The 21,728-nt window shown below is 33.2% G+C and overlaps 1 protein-coding gene across 1 annotated transcript in view; it reads right to left on the bottom strand.

The window, feature by feature from the left end:
* Positions 1 to 21,728, bottom strand: part of MDGA2 (MAM domain containing glycosylphosphatidylinositol anchor 2) — a 900,504-nt gene that overhangs the window by 92,643 nt on the left and 786,133 nt on the right. Inside the window, exon 10 of the mRNA XM_057488484.1 lies at positions 1,487 to 1,635. Within this exon, the coding sequence (XP_057344467.1) occupies positions 1,487 to 1,635 (149 nt within the window). The remainder of the gene's footprint in view (positions 1 to 1,486; positions 1,636 to 21,728) is intronic.

Below are 21,728 nucleotides of genomic sequence, written 5' to 3'. Positions count from 1 at the left end.
AAGAAAGACATCTAAAGAGAACAGTTTAATTTTAGCAATTTTGTATTTGGTTCATAGTTTTTTCAAAACACAGGTAATAAAAGATGAATGCAGATGACTGAATCATGTGGTAAGGGCTTGGAAAATGAGTATGAGGTGTCTAAAGGCAAGAATGCTTTAAGATGCTGCAAATATGAAACATCTAAAAATATTAGCTGTGTTAAGAAAAGAAAAATAAAATAGTATAAATACATCAGCTGGGAAGAAAGAACTGCTAATCTTTTTTATTTAGATCTTCTCTATCAAGGAAAATTATCAAATTGGGACAAGTAGAACAAACACTTTTGATTTGGGATTTACTCAGACTCACTTAGAGGCTGAATTAAATAAGGGAAAATAAGAGAAAAGCTTCTGCATGATCTACTGCTGTCTGCTATACTAGTTACCTATGAATATGACAAGAAAGCAGTGATTATCAAATGCCAAGATGTATTCACTAAGAAGTTTTCTTTTAGGTTATTAGACATGTAGGGTAAAAATATTCAACTCACTATACATAATAATTTGAACATTTTTACATAGTCATTTACAACAACTTTTTGAACAAGATAGAAAAGCGTTGATTTTATGACCATACAATCTGAGTGGATTGTTGATGGTTGATTAATCTTTCTCCAAACAAATACTGTCCTTTCGACTCAAACTTTCAAACTTAAAGTGCTATTCTGTAATTTAGTTAAGGAAGTAGAAAATGCACTTTACAAATCTGTGGATAATATAAAATTGTGAGAGAGAGCTAATAGCTTATGTGGTAATCAAATAAATCTTCAACAATATTTTGTTACGCTGAAGTAATTATCATCCCAGATAATATACTATGTAGGAGGAAATAAGGTAAAGAACCACATTTAAATTTCAAAAATATCATTTACACCAACAAAGGATAACTGAGTTTAACAGTGGTTCATTTGAAAAAGATGCAGTATTGTTACATAACCCATCATCTTCAGCAACCTCAGGAAAGCATCATTCTGGATTGTTTCTTCTTATTTTACTTAAATATTTCTGTTCTTCAGGCATACTGAATGAACTCTTAAAACAACCTGTATATTCTTTAAACCTCTCAAAGCTAAATTCTAACTTCTTACAAAACATGACAAAGAATTATGCAGTGTAGGTATGTGTGAGCACACCTTAAGTAAGTTTCTTTCATAGCAATTACACAGCAATTCCACCATGTAATTTCTAGTACATCTAGTGGTGAAGGATTTCAGAAGGCTCGAAGGATGTCATATTATTATGTCTGCTGTCATAGTGGAAAGTGCATAAATTCATTTCAAAGATTTGTAAATAATTTGGAACAGTTCTATGTACAGTAATAGTATTTTGATATAGGAAAACATTTGGGAATTCATGCAAAATGATGAAAAACTTACAAAAATCATAGTAACAAAGTCTTCACAGAGGATCACAAGGGGAAAAAAAAGACACCAATTAAATTTCTCACCTGCCTAATACCCAAGCGGTATGCAACAATCCGGTCTACTGCATCAGGATTCATTTGTGTCCACTGTAAACTGTAGGAATAAACACGGTGTCTGTTCTGCCACACAGGATTGTAGGTATCATAATAGAATTCCGGAGCATAGGCCTTTCCTAAAAACAGAAAGAGTGCTTAAATTTGAATGATCACATTACAGGTAAACATACTTTTCTTTTTGGCCCTTTTACCCCTTTCTACTATGTGTTCCATAAGTATTCTTATATTTGAAAAGTTATATAATTAAAATGTAACCGATTTTCTGGAGAAATTTGAGAACAGAAGCAAGAGGATTTGCTGGTTGACTGGATGAGCAGTGTGACAGGAAGAGAAGAATTGAGGATGACTACACATTTTTTGGCCTACACAACTGGAAAATGGACTTTCTATCAACTGAGATGAAAAACTATGGGAGAGTAAAATTTTGGAGGAGGAAATCAGGAAGTTGCTTTTGAACAGTTTGATGATCTAAATTGATATATCAAGTGGGATATATTAATCCAGAATTCAGGAGAGACCAGGGTTTGAGATATAACCTTGTTATCTGTAGTCATGTAGATAGATTTTAAGTTTAAAGCCATAAGACTAAGGAAATCACCAAGAGAGAGTAAGTAGATAAAGATGATGACTAAGGTCTGACCAAGGGAAATTCCAAGGTTAAGAGTTATGGGAGGAGATAAGGACCCTCACCGAGGCCTAAAATGAAATAACCAGTGAATAAGAGGAAAAGAAAAAATATGGCAGCCTAGCAGTTAAAAGAGGTATATCAGCAAGTAGAGTCTATCAACTCAATCAAAATGAAACATCAGTGAAAATGAAAATGTGCATTTATATTATCCATGTCTTGGTCAATATATTTGAAATTAACCAAACACAAACTAAGCAATAATACAAGAACTTTGGTCAATACTAAAGAAACTTTCATTTAGATTTTACGAATATGTGAAGTGTATACAGTATATTTAATATATAAACACGTGGTTTTTTAAAATTGCTGACTTGAAAAGTGTAGACTATTTAGAATGATAAGCCCAACTTCTTGATACTGTGAAATATATATTTTTTTCACATTTTCCATTTTTCCAATAATATATTAACTAAAACAATATTTAGTGAGAGCCTATCCAATGCCAAGCAGTGTGCTAGGCTCTGGGGATAATGACAAATGAGGAGACACGTCCCTATCCTTACAGAGATTGCTGACATTTTCTCAAACTTTTCGAAGAGCTCTGCAGTTCTTACTAGATGATAAGCTAAAACGTTGTGCATTTACCATCCCTCATTCACCATCTTTTCTGTATTTTTCATTTTAGAACACTGGATTAAATATTAAATGTCTTTCTTGTTTTTCCTCCTGGATTCCTGTACGTAGGACTCCTCTTACTTGTTTTTCATATCTCTGCATCAATAGTCACCTACCACCTAGGGTTTGCAGAAGAGTTGATTCATAAAAAATTTGTAACAGACAATTAAAAGATGGATTTTGAACACTGAGAATAGAGGTGATGGTCTCTTTGACCCTGGAGAGGTTCACCAAGAAAAAAATAGTCAGATGAACTGAATTTAATGGTTCAAAAGTTTACTTGTAAAAATAAATACATTGAATTAAATATCTGAATTTTTGTAACATTTGGAAAAGTCTCCTATATCAACAATATGTACATTAAAAAATGTTCTATACGTATTCATTCAGTTGAATTGAAAATGCATTATTAACTCTATACAAAGAATCTTGCATAGGAGTCTCTAGAAAAGAGCCTTAATATTATTTTTATTACTTCTTTTATCTTGTATAATAGTTTTACTTATTACTAAATGACAGCGTAAGTTCATGTTCACAACACTTAAGAGCAGAATCTAGATGAGAGGAAAGGAAGTGTACTAAATGAAGGAATCAATATCCAGCACATCACTGACAACTTGTACTCAAGACCAAATTTCTCAAAATGTTATTGAGGAGGTGCCTGTTGTAGTAGCCTATATAAAGAGCTAGGGGTTATGATTCAAAATAAGCATTCGAAACCTATAAATGAAGTAACGATCTGCCTCAGTGAGTAACCTAGAGTGTTGCCATCAGAGACTAGTGTTTAGGTTGAATTGAGGAGGTAAGAGACTCAATGTTTTTGTTTTTGTTTTTGTTTTTGGTGGGGAGGAGGGGAGAAGGTTGCTTTTGTTTTTTAACTAAGGGGGAAACACAAGGGGTACTAGATTTAATTCTAAACACCACTTTTAAATAAAATAAATGATGCTTTCAAACAGAGTATTATACCAAAGGGAGACAAGAGTCACAACTGGAAGCTATTTAAAATGGAAAGAAGAAAAACTTAAAAATGGGCAATGGAATTTTCTGAATTGAAACTCTATCGCAGAGAAAGAAAATCAGACTAAATTTTAATGTATCTATGAAAAAAGATGAAAACCAGTGAATGGTCATTAAAAGGATAGATATTTTAACTTAGAAATGTTCTACCAATCTTCTCTGAATATGGAATGCCTTACCTCAATAGACTATGATTCTCCTTTTCACTAGCGGTAGTCAATAACTAATACCCATTTAGCAGGGCTGAGATGGGTGACTGTCCACAAGACAGTCATTAAGACCCCTTGGTCTCAAATCTATAGGGTACTATGAAACATTTGCCTACTGTTTATTGTATTATTTAAAAAGTTTAAATTATATTTAATTAAAATTCCACTTCATGTAATCTGTAGTCTAATCCTGATTTTTGTTAACTGCCAGGAAAGTAATTGGCTCCATGTCATAATTGCAAATTGACATAATTCAAGAACTGATTGTTTATCTGGATAAATATTTTAAGGTTTTTGAAGCAGTTCGACCCTGAAATTTAAAAAAATCCTAATGACTGTGAATAATATGAATATGTTTATCAAGATCTATTTTCAAGGTCATGAGGAATTAAGCTACAATGGAACTCTCATTTAAATATTACAAGTAGATCACATGTTAGTGTAAAATTCCATTGCCAGCTTTATATTTAGTTGCAGATATTCAAAGGGCTTTCCAATGTATTTAAAAAAAATATGTTTATCTGCATTGATATATCTGCATTACTTATGAGTGACATATATGCAATAATTTTTCATGAAGCATTAGATTAGAAAATAATTTAGAGATGATCTATTCCAAGGTCTCATATGACAGACAAATTGAGGGACTGAATAAAAATGGTCATGTGGAACTTGATATAAATAAATAATCAAATAAAACGGGACCCATCAAATTTTGATTTTTATTCATGAAGTTAAAAGAAAAGAGAGAAAATGTTATTTTAGTTGAATAATCACACCACCTTAGAATTAAAGGTGAAAGAAATGTTTTTAGGTGGTGCATAAATAATATTGATCAGTAATAAATAATAATGATAAATTTTAATAGTTATAATTAAATATAGATATGCTTGCTTCTGTTTCAGATCATACTTTGTACTAAACAGTTTTTGGAAAAACTTTACAAAGGAAAAATGCATTCTGATTTCATTTGAGAACTGTATCTTAAGAATAAAGAAAAAAAAAACCAAATTTCTTCTCTGATTTCAGAGCCAATCCTACTTAAGGTTTATCCATTCATTTTGTAAGAAGCACACAGGAATACTAAGGAAATGCCCTTATAATAATCTTACACTCTGACAACCAAACATGACATCTGCTGGTTGAACAAGGAAAGAATTCACAATATTTCTTTCTTTTTTAATCCTCCAAGTATTCATTTTCTCCCTCTAGTAAGCATGTCAAGAAAACATTCTTTTTTATATTCTAGTTTTATTCCAGTTTGTTATCATTTATTCCAGTTTAAATCCTTTTAGACTAACTGACCTAGATAATTTTTAGGTATATTTATTATGTATGATGATCTACAGAGCTTGGATTTAAAATATTCTTAAGTTTTATATACAGAGAAGAAATGTAATTATTGCTCAAAATTTTAAATAGACTGTATAAAAGGACATTTATTCTATTTTACAAATAGTATTTGAAAAATGATTAAATTGAAGTTTCAAAGTACAATCTTATGCACATAGTTCAGAGGAAAACAGATTTCTTAAGAATCTGACATTTTTTTAAGACTTTCCCAGTCTAAAAAATGCAGAAGTATAATAAAAATCCTCTTTAGATGCACACCTAAGTTTGCAAGCAAGAAGGAAAACTAGATACTAAACAAGAGTTTAAGGAGAAAAGGAATGTTGTTAGTCTTTGTACCCTTGGGAGCTGGAATTTCAGGCCCATAGAATATGAGGTTAATGGGCCGATTCAAGATGAGAAGTTGGAAATGAGCCACTGCACATGATCAATATCAGTAAAAACAGCAATCACAGACAGTGTATGCTAGAAAAAAATTGCCCTTCATCAGCACAAAAAGATGACAAAAATATTTATATTAACAAAAAATAATCCTTGGCTAGTGCTTGAGTAGATACAATATCACCTTGTTTTCAAAAGACATTCTGTCAACTTAGACTGCAGAGAATTTCTCCATATCAAATCTCAATGAATATGAATTCAAAATATGTCATTTCTAACACATGAGAAAATGTTCCATTGGAGTGACTAAGAAGACCAATAAACAGCAGGATTAGACAACAGAAAATTGAAACATGAGATAGAACTTATATATAAGTATGCTTAAAACAACTGAAACACAACAGAGGATGCTGAACAAACACTATGGGATTGTCTATGAGAGAATAACTGGGACCAAACATAGGCTTCATGGGAGACATATCTGGCATCTTTATGGATTTAAAGGAGAAAAAATTTCTCAAACAAGGGTGGGCCATGGAGGGATAAAGAAGAAGATAAAGAGGAGAAATAAAAGCATGGCCTTTGGTAGAGAAAAATGAATATATTATAGATAATATTTTAGAAATATAACAAATCTAGTATGGCTGTAACATTCAGTGACCATCTTTCCTACCAAACTGTGCACTTTTGAAGAACAGGGAGGGATGGTCTCAACAGCTCTTATTACACATTGGTTGACATAATGCAGGTGCTTGGATTAGACAAGAAGAATAAGTTGGTGCTAACACATGAAGTGTCTTATTTGATATTTATGCTTATAGCCCAACTATTCTCAATTTTAACCAGCACTTACTGAAGTGGGAGAAAGAATTTTATAGTGCATCTACTGATTTTCATGGCCCAGTGTGAAAAGAACTCAGTGTTATGAAAGAACTGAATAAGGACTAAATTAATAATCATAATGGTAACAATAAAGCAATTTCACAAAACCACATTTGGCAAGTATCAAAAAATAGTAAAACAAAAACTTTTCAAGTACGTATTTATTAGCACAAGAAGAGTGCTAATTATTAGCTAATAATTAGCTACAGAGATCCATGGCAAATACTGATGATGCACTAATTAAAAAAAAGATTTCTAAAAATCACAGGAATCACAGCTCTCTGTTTACATTTTATCAGAAGCTGATCAACACAGTCGAGTCATATTGTGATTGGACACATGGACTAGCTAACTGAGGCAGCGGATTATTCATTGTGATCTACTAGACATAATGTACAATTAAAATCCATGCAGCTCTGTCATTTCTCCATAGGGCAGAAGAAAGAATATGCAATTGTTGGAACCATAATTACCTTCCTTCAAATTAATGAATCTTGAGTCATATTGAAAAGAAAAGAAATGCTTCTACAGAAACGGGGATTTTTCTGTTTTTAATCAGGAATATGATATAAAAACACCTTATATTTTACACCTATAACTGGAGGGAAAAAGAGAATGGATTAGTTAAGTGAGAAAACCCTTGGCAGGAAAACAGTAAGAAGATAGTCTTCCAAAAAAAAAAGTTGATTTGGGAAATAAAGAAAGGCTGACTAATGTTTAGAAAATCATTGCAGATTTTTTAAACAACCCATCAGTACCTGTCTTCTGACTGGATACTGTGAGTGGACTCCTAAATTTTCAGACTGAATGGACACCAGAGTCTCAAACTAAGATGGAAAATGACATTATGCGTCTCATCCTCAAAGAGGAATGAAGAACAACATTATCTGTTGGGATCCTATTCTTCTGAAAGCTTACTGTTTTGATTCAAAACCATGGAAAAGGTAGTGTCATGAAAGCAGGGGCATAAGGAGTATTTTTAGGATAAAAAAGGTTTATTTTGTGAAATAAACGGAAATTTTTTAAAAAAAGAATCAAAGTACTCATTTGTGGTGCTTCTATTTGGCATTTAGTTATATGACATTTAACATTTGGGGTTATCCCATTAAAAGTAAGTAATAAGGGAAATATTACAAAACTGATGGATTCTGTCTTCTCATTTGATTAGAAAGATGGTAAATTAACATGAAGAAGGAATAAAAAATGGAAAACAGGTAATATTTAACAAAAAAAACCTATTGTGTCTAAAGAAGAACAATCTATTTTAGAATTGAGGTGAATGTCACAACAGCAAAAAAAAAATAATGAATGTCACCAAGAGCTTTTTCAACAGTGACAACTTGTCAATATGTATTCAGAACCAAAAACATAACAACTAAATTACATAGCTGTGAAGTCAATGATGTCTTTCAGTTAATTATTGCTTAGTGTTGGTTAAAAAAAAAAAGACATGTTAACAATTTATAACCCAACTAAACCATTTAGGTGAATTGTCTTTGCACTTGAGACAGAGAAGTGTTTATTCACACCTTGTCTCCCATTTAGAGACAGCCAATATGTTTTCAACTGACCACGTTGTTAGGATATTATTTTTAAATTGCATCTTAAATGGTTTTTTCACCCTTACATGATCTATTTTCTTCTGCTAGAGTCAAGAGCTGTGAACACCACACTGAAGCAGACTACAAGTATCCCATTTTAGCACTCAAGAACTTAGAATTTACTGCTATGGAGAGCAGGTTATAGATGGACTAAATATAAAATTATTGACAATTGTGTCAGTTTTCTTTATAAATCACTGGGATCTCTATAGAAAGCTTTTAAATTTGCACATATGTAAAGTATAGTTGCTGAGGTTACAATGTGATTTCAAAATAAAACTGCTCAAGAAACAGGTTTCTCATGGTCCAAAAAATCATTTTACTTAAAGCAGTCTATTAGTGCTATTTCCATCTTGAAAAACTTTAAAGTAAATTTTAGCATCATTAAAAAAATACATTCACTAGAACAATATTTTCAACAAATGTATGCTCAGGAATTTACTTTATGAACTGTTAAATTCCTAGTAATAGTGTGTAAAGCACTTTTATGAAGGAAATACAGTAGAAATGGGGAAAAAGCTTTATGAGATCTAGAGCTAAATTTCTTTCTAAAAGGAAAACTTGTCCACTCATTTTTGCCTCTTTTTTCTCTTGCATTTGCAAATTCATCTTTTAGATCGTATTGTTTGTAACTATTATTCTAATAACATCTAATTTCATTCATCACTTCACACCAATTACAGACTTCTAACTCTGCGTTTTTTGAATAAATGAATCAGTGAACATTTCTCCTGATTACATCTCTGTTGCCTACCTTCTAGTGATCAGTGTGCCAATCATCGAAATTCCTAAAATTCTGGTTTTTATCCTCACTCATCTTGACTACTTAAACTGAAGTGCTTTCCTGGTTTGATTCCTTTCTGCTTTTCAATTCTCATCCATCTTTTGGTACCCAAACAATGACTATTTTTCCTCTCTTTAATTACTCTGTTTTCTAAGATAATCATTTATACTACACTACAATACTTAGCATTTAATTAGGAAAACACATTGTAATGCTATATCACTATGTAAGAGTTCCTGAAAATATTTTCTATAAGGTCATTTTTCTTTTTGTAATTAGAAGCCCTTTTCCAGATTTAGATGAAACATACTTGGGCCAGTGGAGAAGACCGAACAGTACAAAGCAACTACAGCCTTGTTGTTTTAAAATAATTTTAATGTTTCAATCTTTACTTCACATACATAACAATTTTTTGAAAATCAGAATTGTGGTATATTAGATATCTTTAAATAAAACCAATTTTAATTATAGCTACTAAATAAATTAAATGTTACTGGCCAAGAGTAACCTTCTTTAACATGCCTATGTTTTTAAAGTTACTTCATCAATGAAATATTTAGGATAATTTTTGCAGAGAGAAAATAAAATGGGATAATTACTGTAAAATGCATATAGTATTTACATGTTTTTATTTCTGATTATAGTTTAAAACACAGCTTCAATAAGGTCATATTAACACAAATATTAACACATTAGCGAAGAAAAAATTTTCACAAGAAATTCTTTGACTTGTTCTCTTTCTCCTTAAGAATGCTTAGGATGACTGTGTTCTCTACCAGACCACCTTTTAAACCAGGTTTCAGAAAACTTTTTCTGTAAGGGGTTAGATTGTAAATATTTTAGGTTTTAATTGTGAGTCATAAGATATCTGTCACAACCATCCAGCTATGCCATTGTAGATTGAAAATAGCCATAGATAATATTGAATAGATGTGGCTGTGTTCCAAGAAAATGTTATTTATGGACAGTGAAATGTGAATTTCATATAAGTTTCACATGTAGAAAATTATTATTCCTCTTTTGAATTTTTGCCAACCATTTAAAAACATAAAAACCATTTTTAGCTCATGGGCCACACAAAAACAGATGATGAACTGGATTTGGCTCATGGGAAAAAGCTTGCTAACTTTTGTTCTAAATCATTAAGGAGTATTAGGTTTTGCAATGTATTAAGTTACTAAGTTCTAAGAATTCAGGATGTACTGTTAGTACCTAGAAATGTCTTTATGAGGCTCTATCTGGTCTGCGAAATCGCTTATTTTTTAATAAGTATGCAACTTACAAATTTATGTATAACAGCTGCAGTGAAGAGTGGACGTTTGCACATAGACTCTCTAACTACGTGTCTAGCAAGAACCCAGAAGCAATATTTCTTGGTAGATTCCCTGGGCTAATTTCAACCATGGGTATTTACTACTCATGTCGCACCAAACTCCATAAAAGGGAACAGGAATACTAGGAAGTTCCATCTGATGGATTTCGGGATTTTTAGACATGAATGCTGAGTCTATGTCAGCTTCCTGCTTGTATAATTTGCTAAAAATTAATTAGTAAAGGTCATTGTGAAAGACTTAAGATTCATATGAGCTTGTTTTGGCAATATAGCACTTTTTGGTAAGGGGAATGTCTAACTGAATTATAGAATATCTGAGAATATATGTATGTCATTTTAAAATATAGCAAGTGAACTTGAAAATTAAGTAAATACGAGAGATTTTAAGAGTCTATCTTTAATATATAATCTAATTAATATAAACATAAACAGCATTTGACCTGACATATGCTGAAAACACATACATTTTTTAAAATAAATTCATATCATTCAAGATGGTATAATTTAGGAGAGTGATATAATATAAATGAATAATTCATTTAACCATCTAGTGAATTGACAGGTTAATGGTATTACTATTTTTGTGATTTTTCAGAATTGAGCTTGTCATTCCAATTATAAGTATTCATTTATAGCTGAAAATCTATTTCTTTCATAAGTATTCAATAACCCAAAGTAGGGAAAAAATGTGCAAAAAATGAAAAGACTTAGAAGTTTAGTATTTCTCACATATAATAGATGTTGACAAAAGTCAATATATTTCTATATATTTATCTCTCATAGTCGCAGTTGTCTCAGTAAAGAAAGGCCAGTAGCAAGTGAAAATTTTGGCCCTCCCAGCTGACAGTCAATAGCACCTGTCAACATGAAAAGGCAAAAAAATATGATCCAGACAAGACTAACCCAGACAGCTTCGGCATCTGCTACATCTTCCCCTGAGAAGGAATCTGGGGAGATAGATTTAGCCAGTCTTCCTGAAAAAGAATTCAAAACAAAAGTCATAACCATGCTGATGGACTTGCAGAGAAATATGCAAGAACTAAGGAAGGAGAATTCAGAAATAAAACAAGCTCTGGAAGGACTTCAAAACAGAATGGACGAGATGCAAGAGACCATTAATGGACTAGAAAACAGAGAACAGGAACGCAGAGAAGCTGATGCAGAGAGAGATAAAAGGATCTCCAGGAATGAAAGAATTTTAAGAGAGCTGAGTGATCAAACGAAAAGGAACAATATAAGAATCATAGGTATTCCAGAAGAAGTAGAGAGAGAAGAGGGGATAGAAAATGTCTTTGAAGAAATAATTGCTGAAAATTTCCCCAAACTAGGGGAAGAAATGGCCTCTCAGACCACAGAGGTACACAGAACTCCCATGACAAGGGATCCAAGGAGGGCAACACCAAGACACATAATAATTAAAATGGCAAAGATCAAAGACAAGGACAAAGTATTACAGGCAGCCAGAGAGAAAAAAAAGGTTACCTACAAAGGAAAACCCATCAGGCTATCATCAGACTTCTCAACAGAAACCCTACAGGCCAGAAGAGAATGGCATGATATACTTAATGCAATGAAACAGAAGGGCCTCGAACCAAGACTACTGTATCCAGCACGAATATCATTTAAATATGAAGGAGGGATTAAACAATTCCCAGACAAGCAAAAGTTGAGGGAATTTGCCTCCCACAAACCACCTCTACAGGGCATCCTACAGGGACTGCTCTAGATGGGAGCACTCCTAAAAAGAGCACACAACAAAACACCCAACATATGAAGAAGGGAGAGAAATAAAGAATCATCAGACTGTGTTTATAATAGCTCAACAAGCGAGTTAAGTTAGACAGTAAGATAGTAAAGAAGCTAACCCTAAACCTTTGGTAACCACAAACTTAAAACCTGCAATGGCAATAAATTCATACCTTTCAATAATCACCCTAAATGTAAATGGACTGAATGCACCAATCAAAAGACACAGAGTAATAGAATGGATAAAAAAGCAAGATCCATCCATATGCTGCTTACAAGAGACTCACCTCAAACCCAAAGACGCGCACAGACTTAAAGTCAAGGGATGGAAAAAGATATTTCAAGCAAACAACAGAAAGAAGAAAGCAGGTGTTGCAATTCTGGTATCAGACAAAACAGACTTCAAAATAAAGAAAGTAACAAAAGACAAAGAAGGACATTACATAATGATAAAGGGCTCAGTCCATCAAGAGGATATAACCATTATAAATATATATGCACCCAATACAGGAGCACCAACATACCTGAAACAAGTATTAATAGAACTAAAGGAGGAAATAGAATGCAATGCATTCATTCTAGGAGACTTCAACACACCACTCACTCCAAAGGACAGATCCACCAGACAGAAAATAAGTAAGGACACAGAGGCACTGAACAACACTTTAGAACAGATGGACCTAATAGACATCTACAGAACTCTACATCCAAAAGCAACAGGATACACATTCTTCTCAAGTGCACATGGAACATTCTCCAGAATAGACCACATACTAGGACACAAAAAGAGCCTCAGTAAATTCCAAAAGATTGAAACCCTATCTCTCATAGTCATTTAATTAAAAGTATCTATTGCAGTTTGCAGATGTATACAAGCAATACTTCTTAAAACTTCTTTAGAACAAATTGAAACATTTAGTATGTATGTCACTGTATATTTTCAAAAATTGGCAAATTACTATATTTTATCTTTGTTGGTATTGAATGCATTATTCTCTACTATATCAAAACATTCTTATAAATAAAAAATAACATTTAAAACAGAGATTTAGTGAGCTTTTTAAAACATCACAAATTAAAAAATCTTTAGAAGAAAATGTCAACTAAAATAAAGCACTTATTTCTCTTGCCAATATCATTTTATATAAGGCCTTGTTCAATGATAAATAATGAACAAAGCTGAAAACTCCATTAGTCAAACATACATGAAACTGAAGAACGTCAATCTTACTGTATGTTCAAGAACCACTCTCATAAATCTTTTATTTATTCAGAATTAATTATAAAAACCATATCCTTATATCGTGTGTCATTTTGAAATGGTGGTGGCTGCAATATGTACACTAGCACCATGTACTACGCAAATTATAATATTTTACCCCATTTCTATTATCTTTATCAATGTAGAATATAAAGACCTTGATGGCAGACACCTCATCTTTACATACTGTCCCATCAGCTGAGATATAGTGGAAATCAACTGAATGCAAAGAATATCTCTATTAAAATTATCATTTGCATCTGTTTTTTTTGGGCAGAGTGGGGAGTAATTCAGGTGCTTACTGTATACAGAGTTGTTATCACAAGTAAATTAATTGAAATTTTGTTGATTGGGAAAAGATTTTTGTATGTTAATATTATTGATGAAAATACCTCCCCAGAACAGAGCACTCATATATGTACCATCAATTTCAATAGGACACTGACAATTTTATTATTTACCAGTTGTACTCCAGGAAAAAAAAAATTAGCCAAATTTCTATCAGTTCTTTAGGGTTTTTTATTAAGACAATGTTGTCAATGTAGTTGTAGTCATGTTACTGAAAGCCTTTATAAAAATTTCCTTCACAATTTTATTTAAATAAAAAAGTTGCTGGAATAACCAATAGATACCAAAAAATATTACTGGAATAGTAAAAATTAATGTAGAGAAAAATGGAATCGTATGTGTGCACATTACCTAGAAGTTGACAAATCTCAATTATTAAGCATTAAGTTTTCTTGCTTGATTCATATAGGTGTGAAGCTGATTAGGATTATTAACATAATCTTATAAAAATGCTGTTGTTTCATTTATAGACACTTCTTAAATGATTTGATATTTAGAGTAAATATGTTTATAGATATATTTATTTGGGAAATTATTTAACTATGAGTTCAAATTGTCCAAATTAAAATACTTTTACTTCAATATTTGAAATGTGGAATAAACACAAGATCCAACTTTATAAACTCTCCTAAGTCATCTTCATGTATTAATAATGTAGCCTTTTCCTTAATCTCTAGGAAGTCAGAGGCCATTAAAATAGGCCCAAGAAGATGGCCTCCAGGCCCACTTGCTAAGAGGAAGAAACCATGAAATGATGATCAGATGCAAAAGCTATAATTTACTTAGAATCTTGCCATTGGTTATGAGGAAACAAATCACTCAGACTGAAATAGGTAGGCAACAAAATAAGGTTTTCAGAAGTAATATAGCTTAGTAATTCTTACAAAATAAAAGGTCTGTTTTACCAAACCATTAAATGCTCAAGCTGTATTTCTTCATATCAGCTGGAAGCTAATATGTTTCCCATAATGAAAATCCTGCCTCAATTTAAGACAGTTTTGAGAAGAGTTCATGATTTCATTTGTATAGCTATCTGTCATATACAGTCAAGATTCTTTATTATTACAATAAAGAATTAATGAATGCATTGCAATCGGCAAGCAATGGATTATATTTGTTACTGGCAAAGTCTCCTTCAATAAGAACTTTTGGTTTTTAAAAATAATTAGTTTATCAGCGAGAAGCTGAAAGCTTTTCCTCTGAGATCGGGAACAAGACAGGGATGCCCACTCTCTCCACTGTTATTTAACATAGTACTGGAGGTCCTAGCCACGACAATCAGACAAAACAAAGAAATACAAGGAATCCAGATTGGTAAAGAAGAAGTTAAACTGTCACTATTTGCAGATGACATGATATTGTACATAAAAAACCCTAAAGACTCCACTCCAAAACTACTAGAACTGATATCGGAATACAGCAAAGTTGCAGGATACAAAATTAACACACAGAAATCTGTGGCTTTCCTATACACTAACAATGAACCAATAGAAAGAGAAATCAGGAAAACAATTCCATTCACAATTGCATCAAAAGGAATAAAATACCTAGGAATAAACCTAACCAAAGAAGTGAAAGACCTATACCCTGAAAACTACAAGTCACTCTTAGGAGAAATTAAAGGGGACACTAAAAATGGAAACTCATCCCATGCTGTTGGCTAGGAAGAATTAATATCGTCAAAATGGCTATCCTGCCCAAAGCAATATACAGATTTGATGCAATCCCTATCAAAATTACCAGCAACATTCTTCAACGAACTGGAACAAAGAATTCAAAAATTCATATGGAAACACCAAAGACCCCAAATAGCCAAAGCAATCCTGAGAAAGAAGAATAAAGTAGGGGGGATCTTACTCCCCAACTTCAAGCTCTACTACAAAGCCATATAATCAAGACAATTTGGTACTGGCACAAGAACAGAGCCACAGACTAGTCGAACAGATTAGAGACTCCAGACATTAACCCAAACATATATGGTCAATTAATATTTGATAAAGGAGCCATGGACATACAATGGCAAAATGACAGTCTCTTCAACAGATGGTGCTGGTAAAACTGGACAGTTACGTGTAGGAGAACGAAACTGGACCATTGTCTAACCCCATACAAAAAAGTAAATTCAAAATGGATCAAAGACCTGCATGAAAGTCATGAAACCATAAAACTCTTAGAAAAAAACATAGGCAAAAACCTCTTAGACATAAACATGAGTGACCTCTTCTTGAACATATCTCCCCGGGCAAGGAAAACAAAAGCAAAAATGAACAAGTGGGACTATATTAAGCTGAAAAGCTTCTGTACAGCAAAAGACACCATCAATAGAACAAAAAGGTACCCTACAGTATGGGAGAATATATTTATAAATGACAGATCCGATAAAGGCTTGACATCCAAAATATATAAAGAGCTCACACACCTCAACAAACAAAAAGCAAATAATCCAATTAAAAAATGGGCAGAGGAACTGAACAGACAGTTCTCCAAAAAAGAAATACAGATGGCCAACAGACACATGAAAAGATGCTCCACATCACTAATTATCAGAGAAATGCAAATTAAAACCACAATGAGGTATCACCTCACACCAGCAAGGATGGCTGCCATCCAAAAGACAAACAACAACAAATGTTGGCGAGGTTGTGGAGAAAGGGGAACCCTCCTACACTGCTGGTGGGAATGCAAATTAGTTCAACCATTGTGGAAAGCAATATGGAGGTTCCTCAATTTGCTCAAAATAGACTTACCATTTGACCCAGGAATACCACTCCTAGGAATTTACCCTAAGAATGCAGCACTCAAGTTTGAAAAAGACAGATGCACCCCTATGTTTATCGCAGCACTATTTGCAATAGCCAAGAATTGGAAGCAACCTAAGTGCCCATCAGTAGATGAATGGACAAAGAAGATGTGGTACATATACACAATGGAATATTACTCAGCCATAAGAAGAAAACAAATCCTACCATTTGCAACAACATGGATGGACCTAGAGGGTATTATGCTCAGTGAAATAAGCCAAGCGGAGAAAGAGAAATACCAAATGATTTCACTCATCTGTGAAGTGTAAGAACAAAGGAAAAACTGAAGGAACAAAATAGCAGCAGAATCACAGAACCCAAGAATGGACTAACAGTTACCAAAGGGAAAGGGACTGGGGTGGATGGGTAGGTAGGGAGGGATAAGTGGGGGAAGAAGAAAGGGGGTATTATGATTAGCATGCACAATGGGGGGGGAGAAAGGGGAGGGCTGTACAACACAGAGAAGGCAAGTAGTGATTCTACAACATTTTGCTATGCTGATGGACAGTGACTGTAAAGGGGTTTGTGGGGGGGACCTGGTATGGGGGAGAGCCTAGTAAACATAATATTCTTCATGTAATTGTAGATTAAGGATAACAAAAAAAAAAAAGAAAGAAAGAAAAGGGGGTAACTCCCTGATAGGATAAAACTAACTGTAAATCAACGATTAATGCATGCTTTAAATATCCTTAATTTTGATCACTTAAAGGGTGTCAGATGATCAGCTACGGAAGTACATTTTTCTGATAATATTCCTTTCTCTTAAAAAAAAAAAGCAGTTCCTGTGTGGTGATCTCCAATAAGTTCTTCACAATGATATAAAGAGCATATCAAAGTGTGGGCAAAGCGTTTGTTTGTGTTTATACACAAAGCCTAATTTGGCTACCCAGAAAACGAATTAAGATACAATATGAAGAAGAACTTCCAACATCAACATTCTCTGGAAGAGTCATTCCAGAAGATGAACATCAAAAAACTTCAACAAAGATCCTGGCGCTGCTGCAGTTGTAGCTGCAGTCATCCCACCAGTTCATGGACTTGCCATTGGAATGAAATAGGAGATATCTAAACTGGCCTGTGCATACAGTAAAACAACAAATTTGACTGGATCTATACTGTTGGAACTCAACCAAGAATTAGGAGAAGTGCAAGTTGCAGCGCTCCAAAATCTTGCGACTACAGACTATCTACTGTTAAAAGAACATATGGGATGTGAACAGTTCCCAGAAATGTGTTGTTTTAACTTGTCTGATTTTTCTCAAACTATTCAAATTCAGGTAGACAATATCCATCATATCATTGATAAGTTTTCACAAATGCCTAGGGTGCCTAACTGGTTTTTTTGGCTTCACTGGAGATGGCTGGTAATTGTAGGTCTGCTTTGGTTATGTAGCTGTATTCCTATTATGTTAATGTGTGTACACAATTTAATTAGTAGTTTAAAACCTCTACATGCTTATGTTACTCTACAAGAAGATATGTCAAAGAAATAATCAATCTTCCCATGTTTTCTTCCGTCTGCTACTTCTGTAACTTTTCTTCTTCCTTCCTAATTACAACCCTCAAGTAGAATTCGTGCTTCATAACGAAATTAGTGAGTATCATAATTCTTCCAAGTGGTAAAGATACCTCAATACAAATTCTGGGCATAAAAGCCACAGGGCATAAATCTGCAAATAAGTAAAAAGCTAACCTTTTCAAACAATATTGCTTCTCTCTCACTTACCAACTTTACATTTCCCTGTATGGCCCTGGAGGATGACTGGTTAGCCAGAGACGGGTAAGATTCCTCAAGGGAGGAACAACCTAAGACAGGAACAGTCGTAGGGGGGCCATCAGGTGAGAAATTGGGGATCAACAGAGGTGAGGCTTAGAACCCCACCCCCCCTGTTTTGAGAGAAATCTTCTGCATCCGTGGATGTTTTGTTGCCCTTGTCTAGCTTGGATTAATACTTAGTCTATAGGCACAGACCTGATCATCTACATTTGCCCTCTTACAACACTAAAGTATGTTTTCTACCTTTATCTTGTATCTACCTACCATTTCAGCATTTTATTAAAAATAATAATAATAATAATAACAATAATAATAAGGGAGAAATGTGGGATTCACATATAAATCAAGTATAAAATCAAACGAATATTCATATTTGACCTGATTGTTTATAGTTCATAATGCGTGATCAAAACCGAAAGTTTCTGTGATGACTGCCCTTGTACTGTTCACCGTGTAAGAACTTGTTCATTATGCTTCAGAAGATTGGAGACTGTTGAGAACTAGGCTTGGGGTTGATTAATGATTGTGCATTGAGTCCCCTATACAGAATTTTATTGTTGTTAACAACCATTTGATCAATAAATAGGAGAGATGCCCTCTCAAAAAAAAAATTAGTTTATGAAGTTAGCTGGGTTAAAAACATATCTCTGAAGCTCCAAATGGATCAAAATATGCAATGTATTCTATTGAAATTATTTGATAGTTTATATAGTAGTCTCTAATTTATAGTTTCTATCAAACTGCTGGGTAAATAGGAAGTATTCAATAAACATTAATCTCCCACTGTACCACCACCCACACAAAAAAAAAGTAAGGAAAGAAGAACGTTAACTGAAAGCTAAAATTCTCTAGGAAAAGTTCCATAGTTGGTTTCATTGTTATTATTTAGAAGCATAAGAATTTGAAGCAATATTAAAAGTAAGCTAGTTAAATTTAAATGAGTTGCTATTTATTTTCTTTAAACTTTAATCAAGTAATGTTTTAACACAAGGAAGTCACTTCTAACCCCTATTTGGCATCAGCCTAGAATACAAAATATTTATATAAGGTAGTTATTGGTTTACACACCAAATATATAAAGTTGCCTTAGGTAATGTGAAATAAATACAGGCATTTACCAGATGACATTTCAACTTAAATGAATAACCCATTTACTCTAAAATCCTGAATGCATTGTGCCAAAAATAATGCAAAGTATGAATTACATGATTTTTTTTTCAAAATAGACTTAGATCAGGACATGGTCCAAAATTCTTAAAAGATGATTTGGATTAGATGAAATAGTTACTTTTCATATTTGGCATGTAAATGAGAAGTTGCTAAGGGTCTGTAGAAAGATTAGAAATAAAAATTATAAATCCATTGGTATTTTACTTGGAAATATCTAAATAAGTGTTATATGTATAAAAACCATATATTCTAAAGAAAAATAATCTGGAAAGCCTCTTTGAGAATAAAGATGGTTGACTTTTGGTGGAGAAACTGTATTAAAAGAAAGAAAAAAAGACAGCTCTTTAATTCTGTATGGTAAAAATCACATTTAAATGAGTTCCTGTTTATTTTCTTTGAACTTTAATAAAGCAATATTTCAACACAATTAAGTCACCATTGACCATCTCTTTTTGAGATCAGCCTAGAAAACAAATTATTTATATAGTCACTGGTTTACAATGAATATATATTGTTATCTTGGATAAGATAATATTCCATTTGACTTTGTATACTATAGAGCTTGCTTGTGAGCCTTCATTCACCACAACCCTTTTAAGCATTTAAGACATACCATAATTTTCTGTCTGGGATTGCAGTGTAAATGTTATTCTATTATAATTTACTACTACAGCCATGGACTTTCAGCAAGAAAAAAAATTAAGGGATGAAAACTGTATCTCAAATTTATATAGGAATTTACTATTCACAAAGTACTTTCACAAATAATCACTTTTTTTCATCTTTACAGAGGTTGGGAAGGGTAAATCGGCAGAGGGATATTATTGGCTTGAACTGTGAATCTTGAAAATTAATAGGAACATCATAATCACTGAACTGATGTATACTTCTGACCTTCTCTGATCTGAAGACCATCCCTCAAAAATATCCAAGTGAATATTTTGTGAGAAGGAAGACAGTTTCCACCATTCAGTTAAATATACAAAGAAAGCTGGCTTTCAAATTAAGAGGGTCTAATCCCTAACTTCCTCAATGTATATTTTAGGAATGTTAGGGTAAAATTAAACTATTAGAAATCTCTCTTTTTGGAAATATTGCAGCACATATTCCCAAGGGAAAGAGAATGCATAACTATTTTTGCTTCACTATACATTTTAGAAAAATTTCATTAAAACATGGTACATGTTAATTCCCAGTGGGTGAAGGATGCAAAAGGTCAGAGTAGCTATCTGGAGTGCTACATTAGGCTATGTCACAGTGATAGCTGTAGGATGATTTTGTGATTCTCTTTTGCTTGTGTGTAATACTCTATGGGTTATCTCTTCATGAGTTATGGCACTTTTTCATACATCACAACCATATCTGTTAATGAGCCAACACTAGGATGTATGTGTGTGGTGGCATAGGGAGCAGATATATATATATATATATTTGTCCAATTCCTGGGAGAAGCACAAATCTCCCATTTTGTATGAGTGCACCCTTGCTACAAATATCTTGTTTTGCAGTAATAGTGAGACATCCTTGTTCTCTGGCCAGTCCTATTTCCTCTAGCTCATCCTACACATCCCATGCCTAAGAAATACTGCTGGAGAAGCAGATCACTGAAGTATCTAGCAACAATTTATTTAGAAACTCAACTGCTAATTCTTATATGGTCTAGAAAGGAAACACAAATGCACAAATCTGCATTCCCCTTGAATATATGAGTGTTTATGAGGCAATATATAGAATAACCATAATCTCTTGTATATTAGGGCCCATATTTTTATAAGCCTTCAAAATTTTTTCTTGTTTTTTTCTGGGAATCTTCAAAGGATTCTCACATGTAATCCTAAAGCCAGTCACTTCAGGCTTTCCTGCCCTTCCTTCCTTATCCCAGCTTCCATCAAAGGGACAGTCAGAAAACAGGCAACACACCTTTCCCTTGAGGTTACGTACAGTATGGGCAAGTTTTATGTGAATCTGGATTATGTAACTGAAACCAATGTAAAAAATTTGATATAAACTATGTTCGAACATGGGAAAAACCCACAGACAATGTAATATTATAGTTTTTATTTCTTTTTGTTCAGTTTTGCAATATCAGACACTGAAGGATTTTTTTTCTCTTCATATACCACAAATACGTCTGTGTAGGTGGGGTTGCTTCTCATGAAATGCTTTCCACTGGGTCTTCCTAGTCATGACTTTGTAAGCCTGCTTCTGGCATTCTAACTGGTCACAGATGACATTCTAATTGCGGT

This window comes from Manis pentadactyla, chromosome 11 (genome assembly GCF_030020395.1).
Source record: "Manis pentadactyla isolate mManPen7 chromosome 11, mManPen7.hap1, whole genome shotgun sequence".
In the NCBI taxonomy this organism is placed as follows: Eukaryota; Metazoa; Chordata; class Mammalia; order Pholidota; family Manidae; genus Manis; species Manis pentadactyla.
Note: the sequence above shows the minus strand (reverse complement) of the source record. Positions and strands in the feature narration are given on the sequence as shown.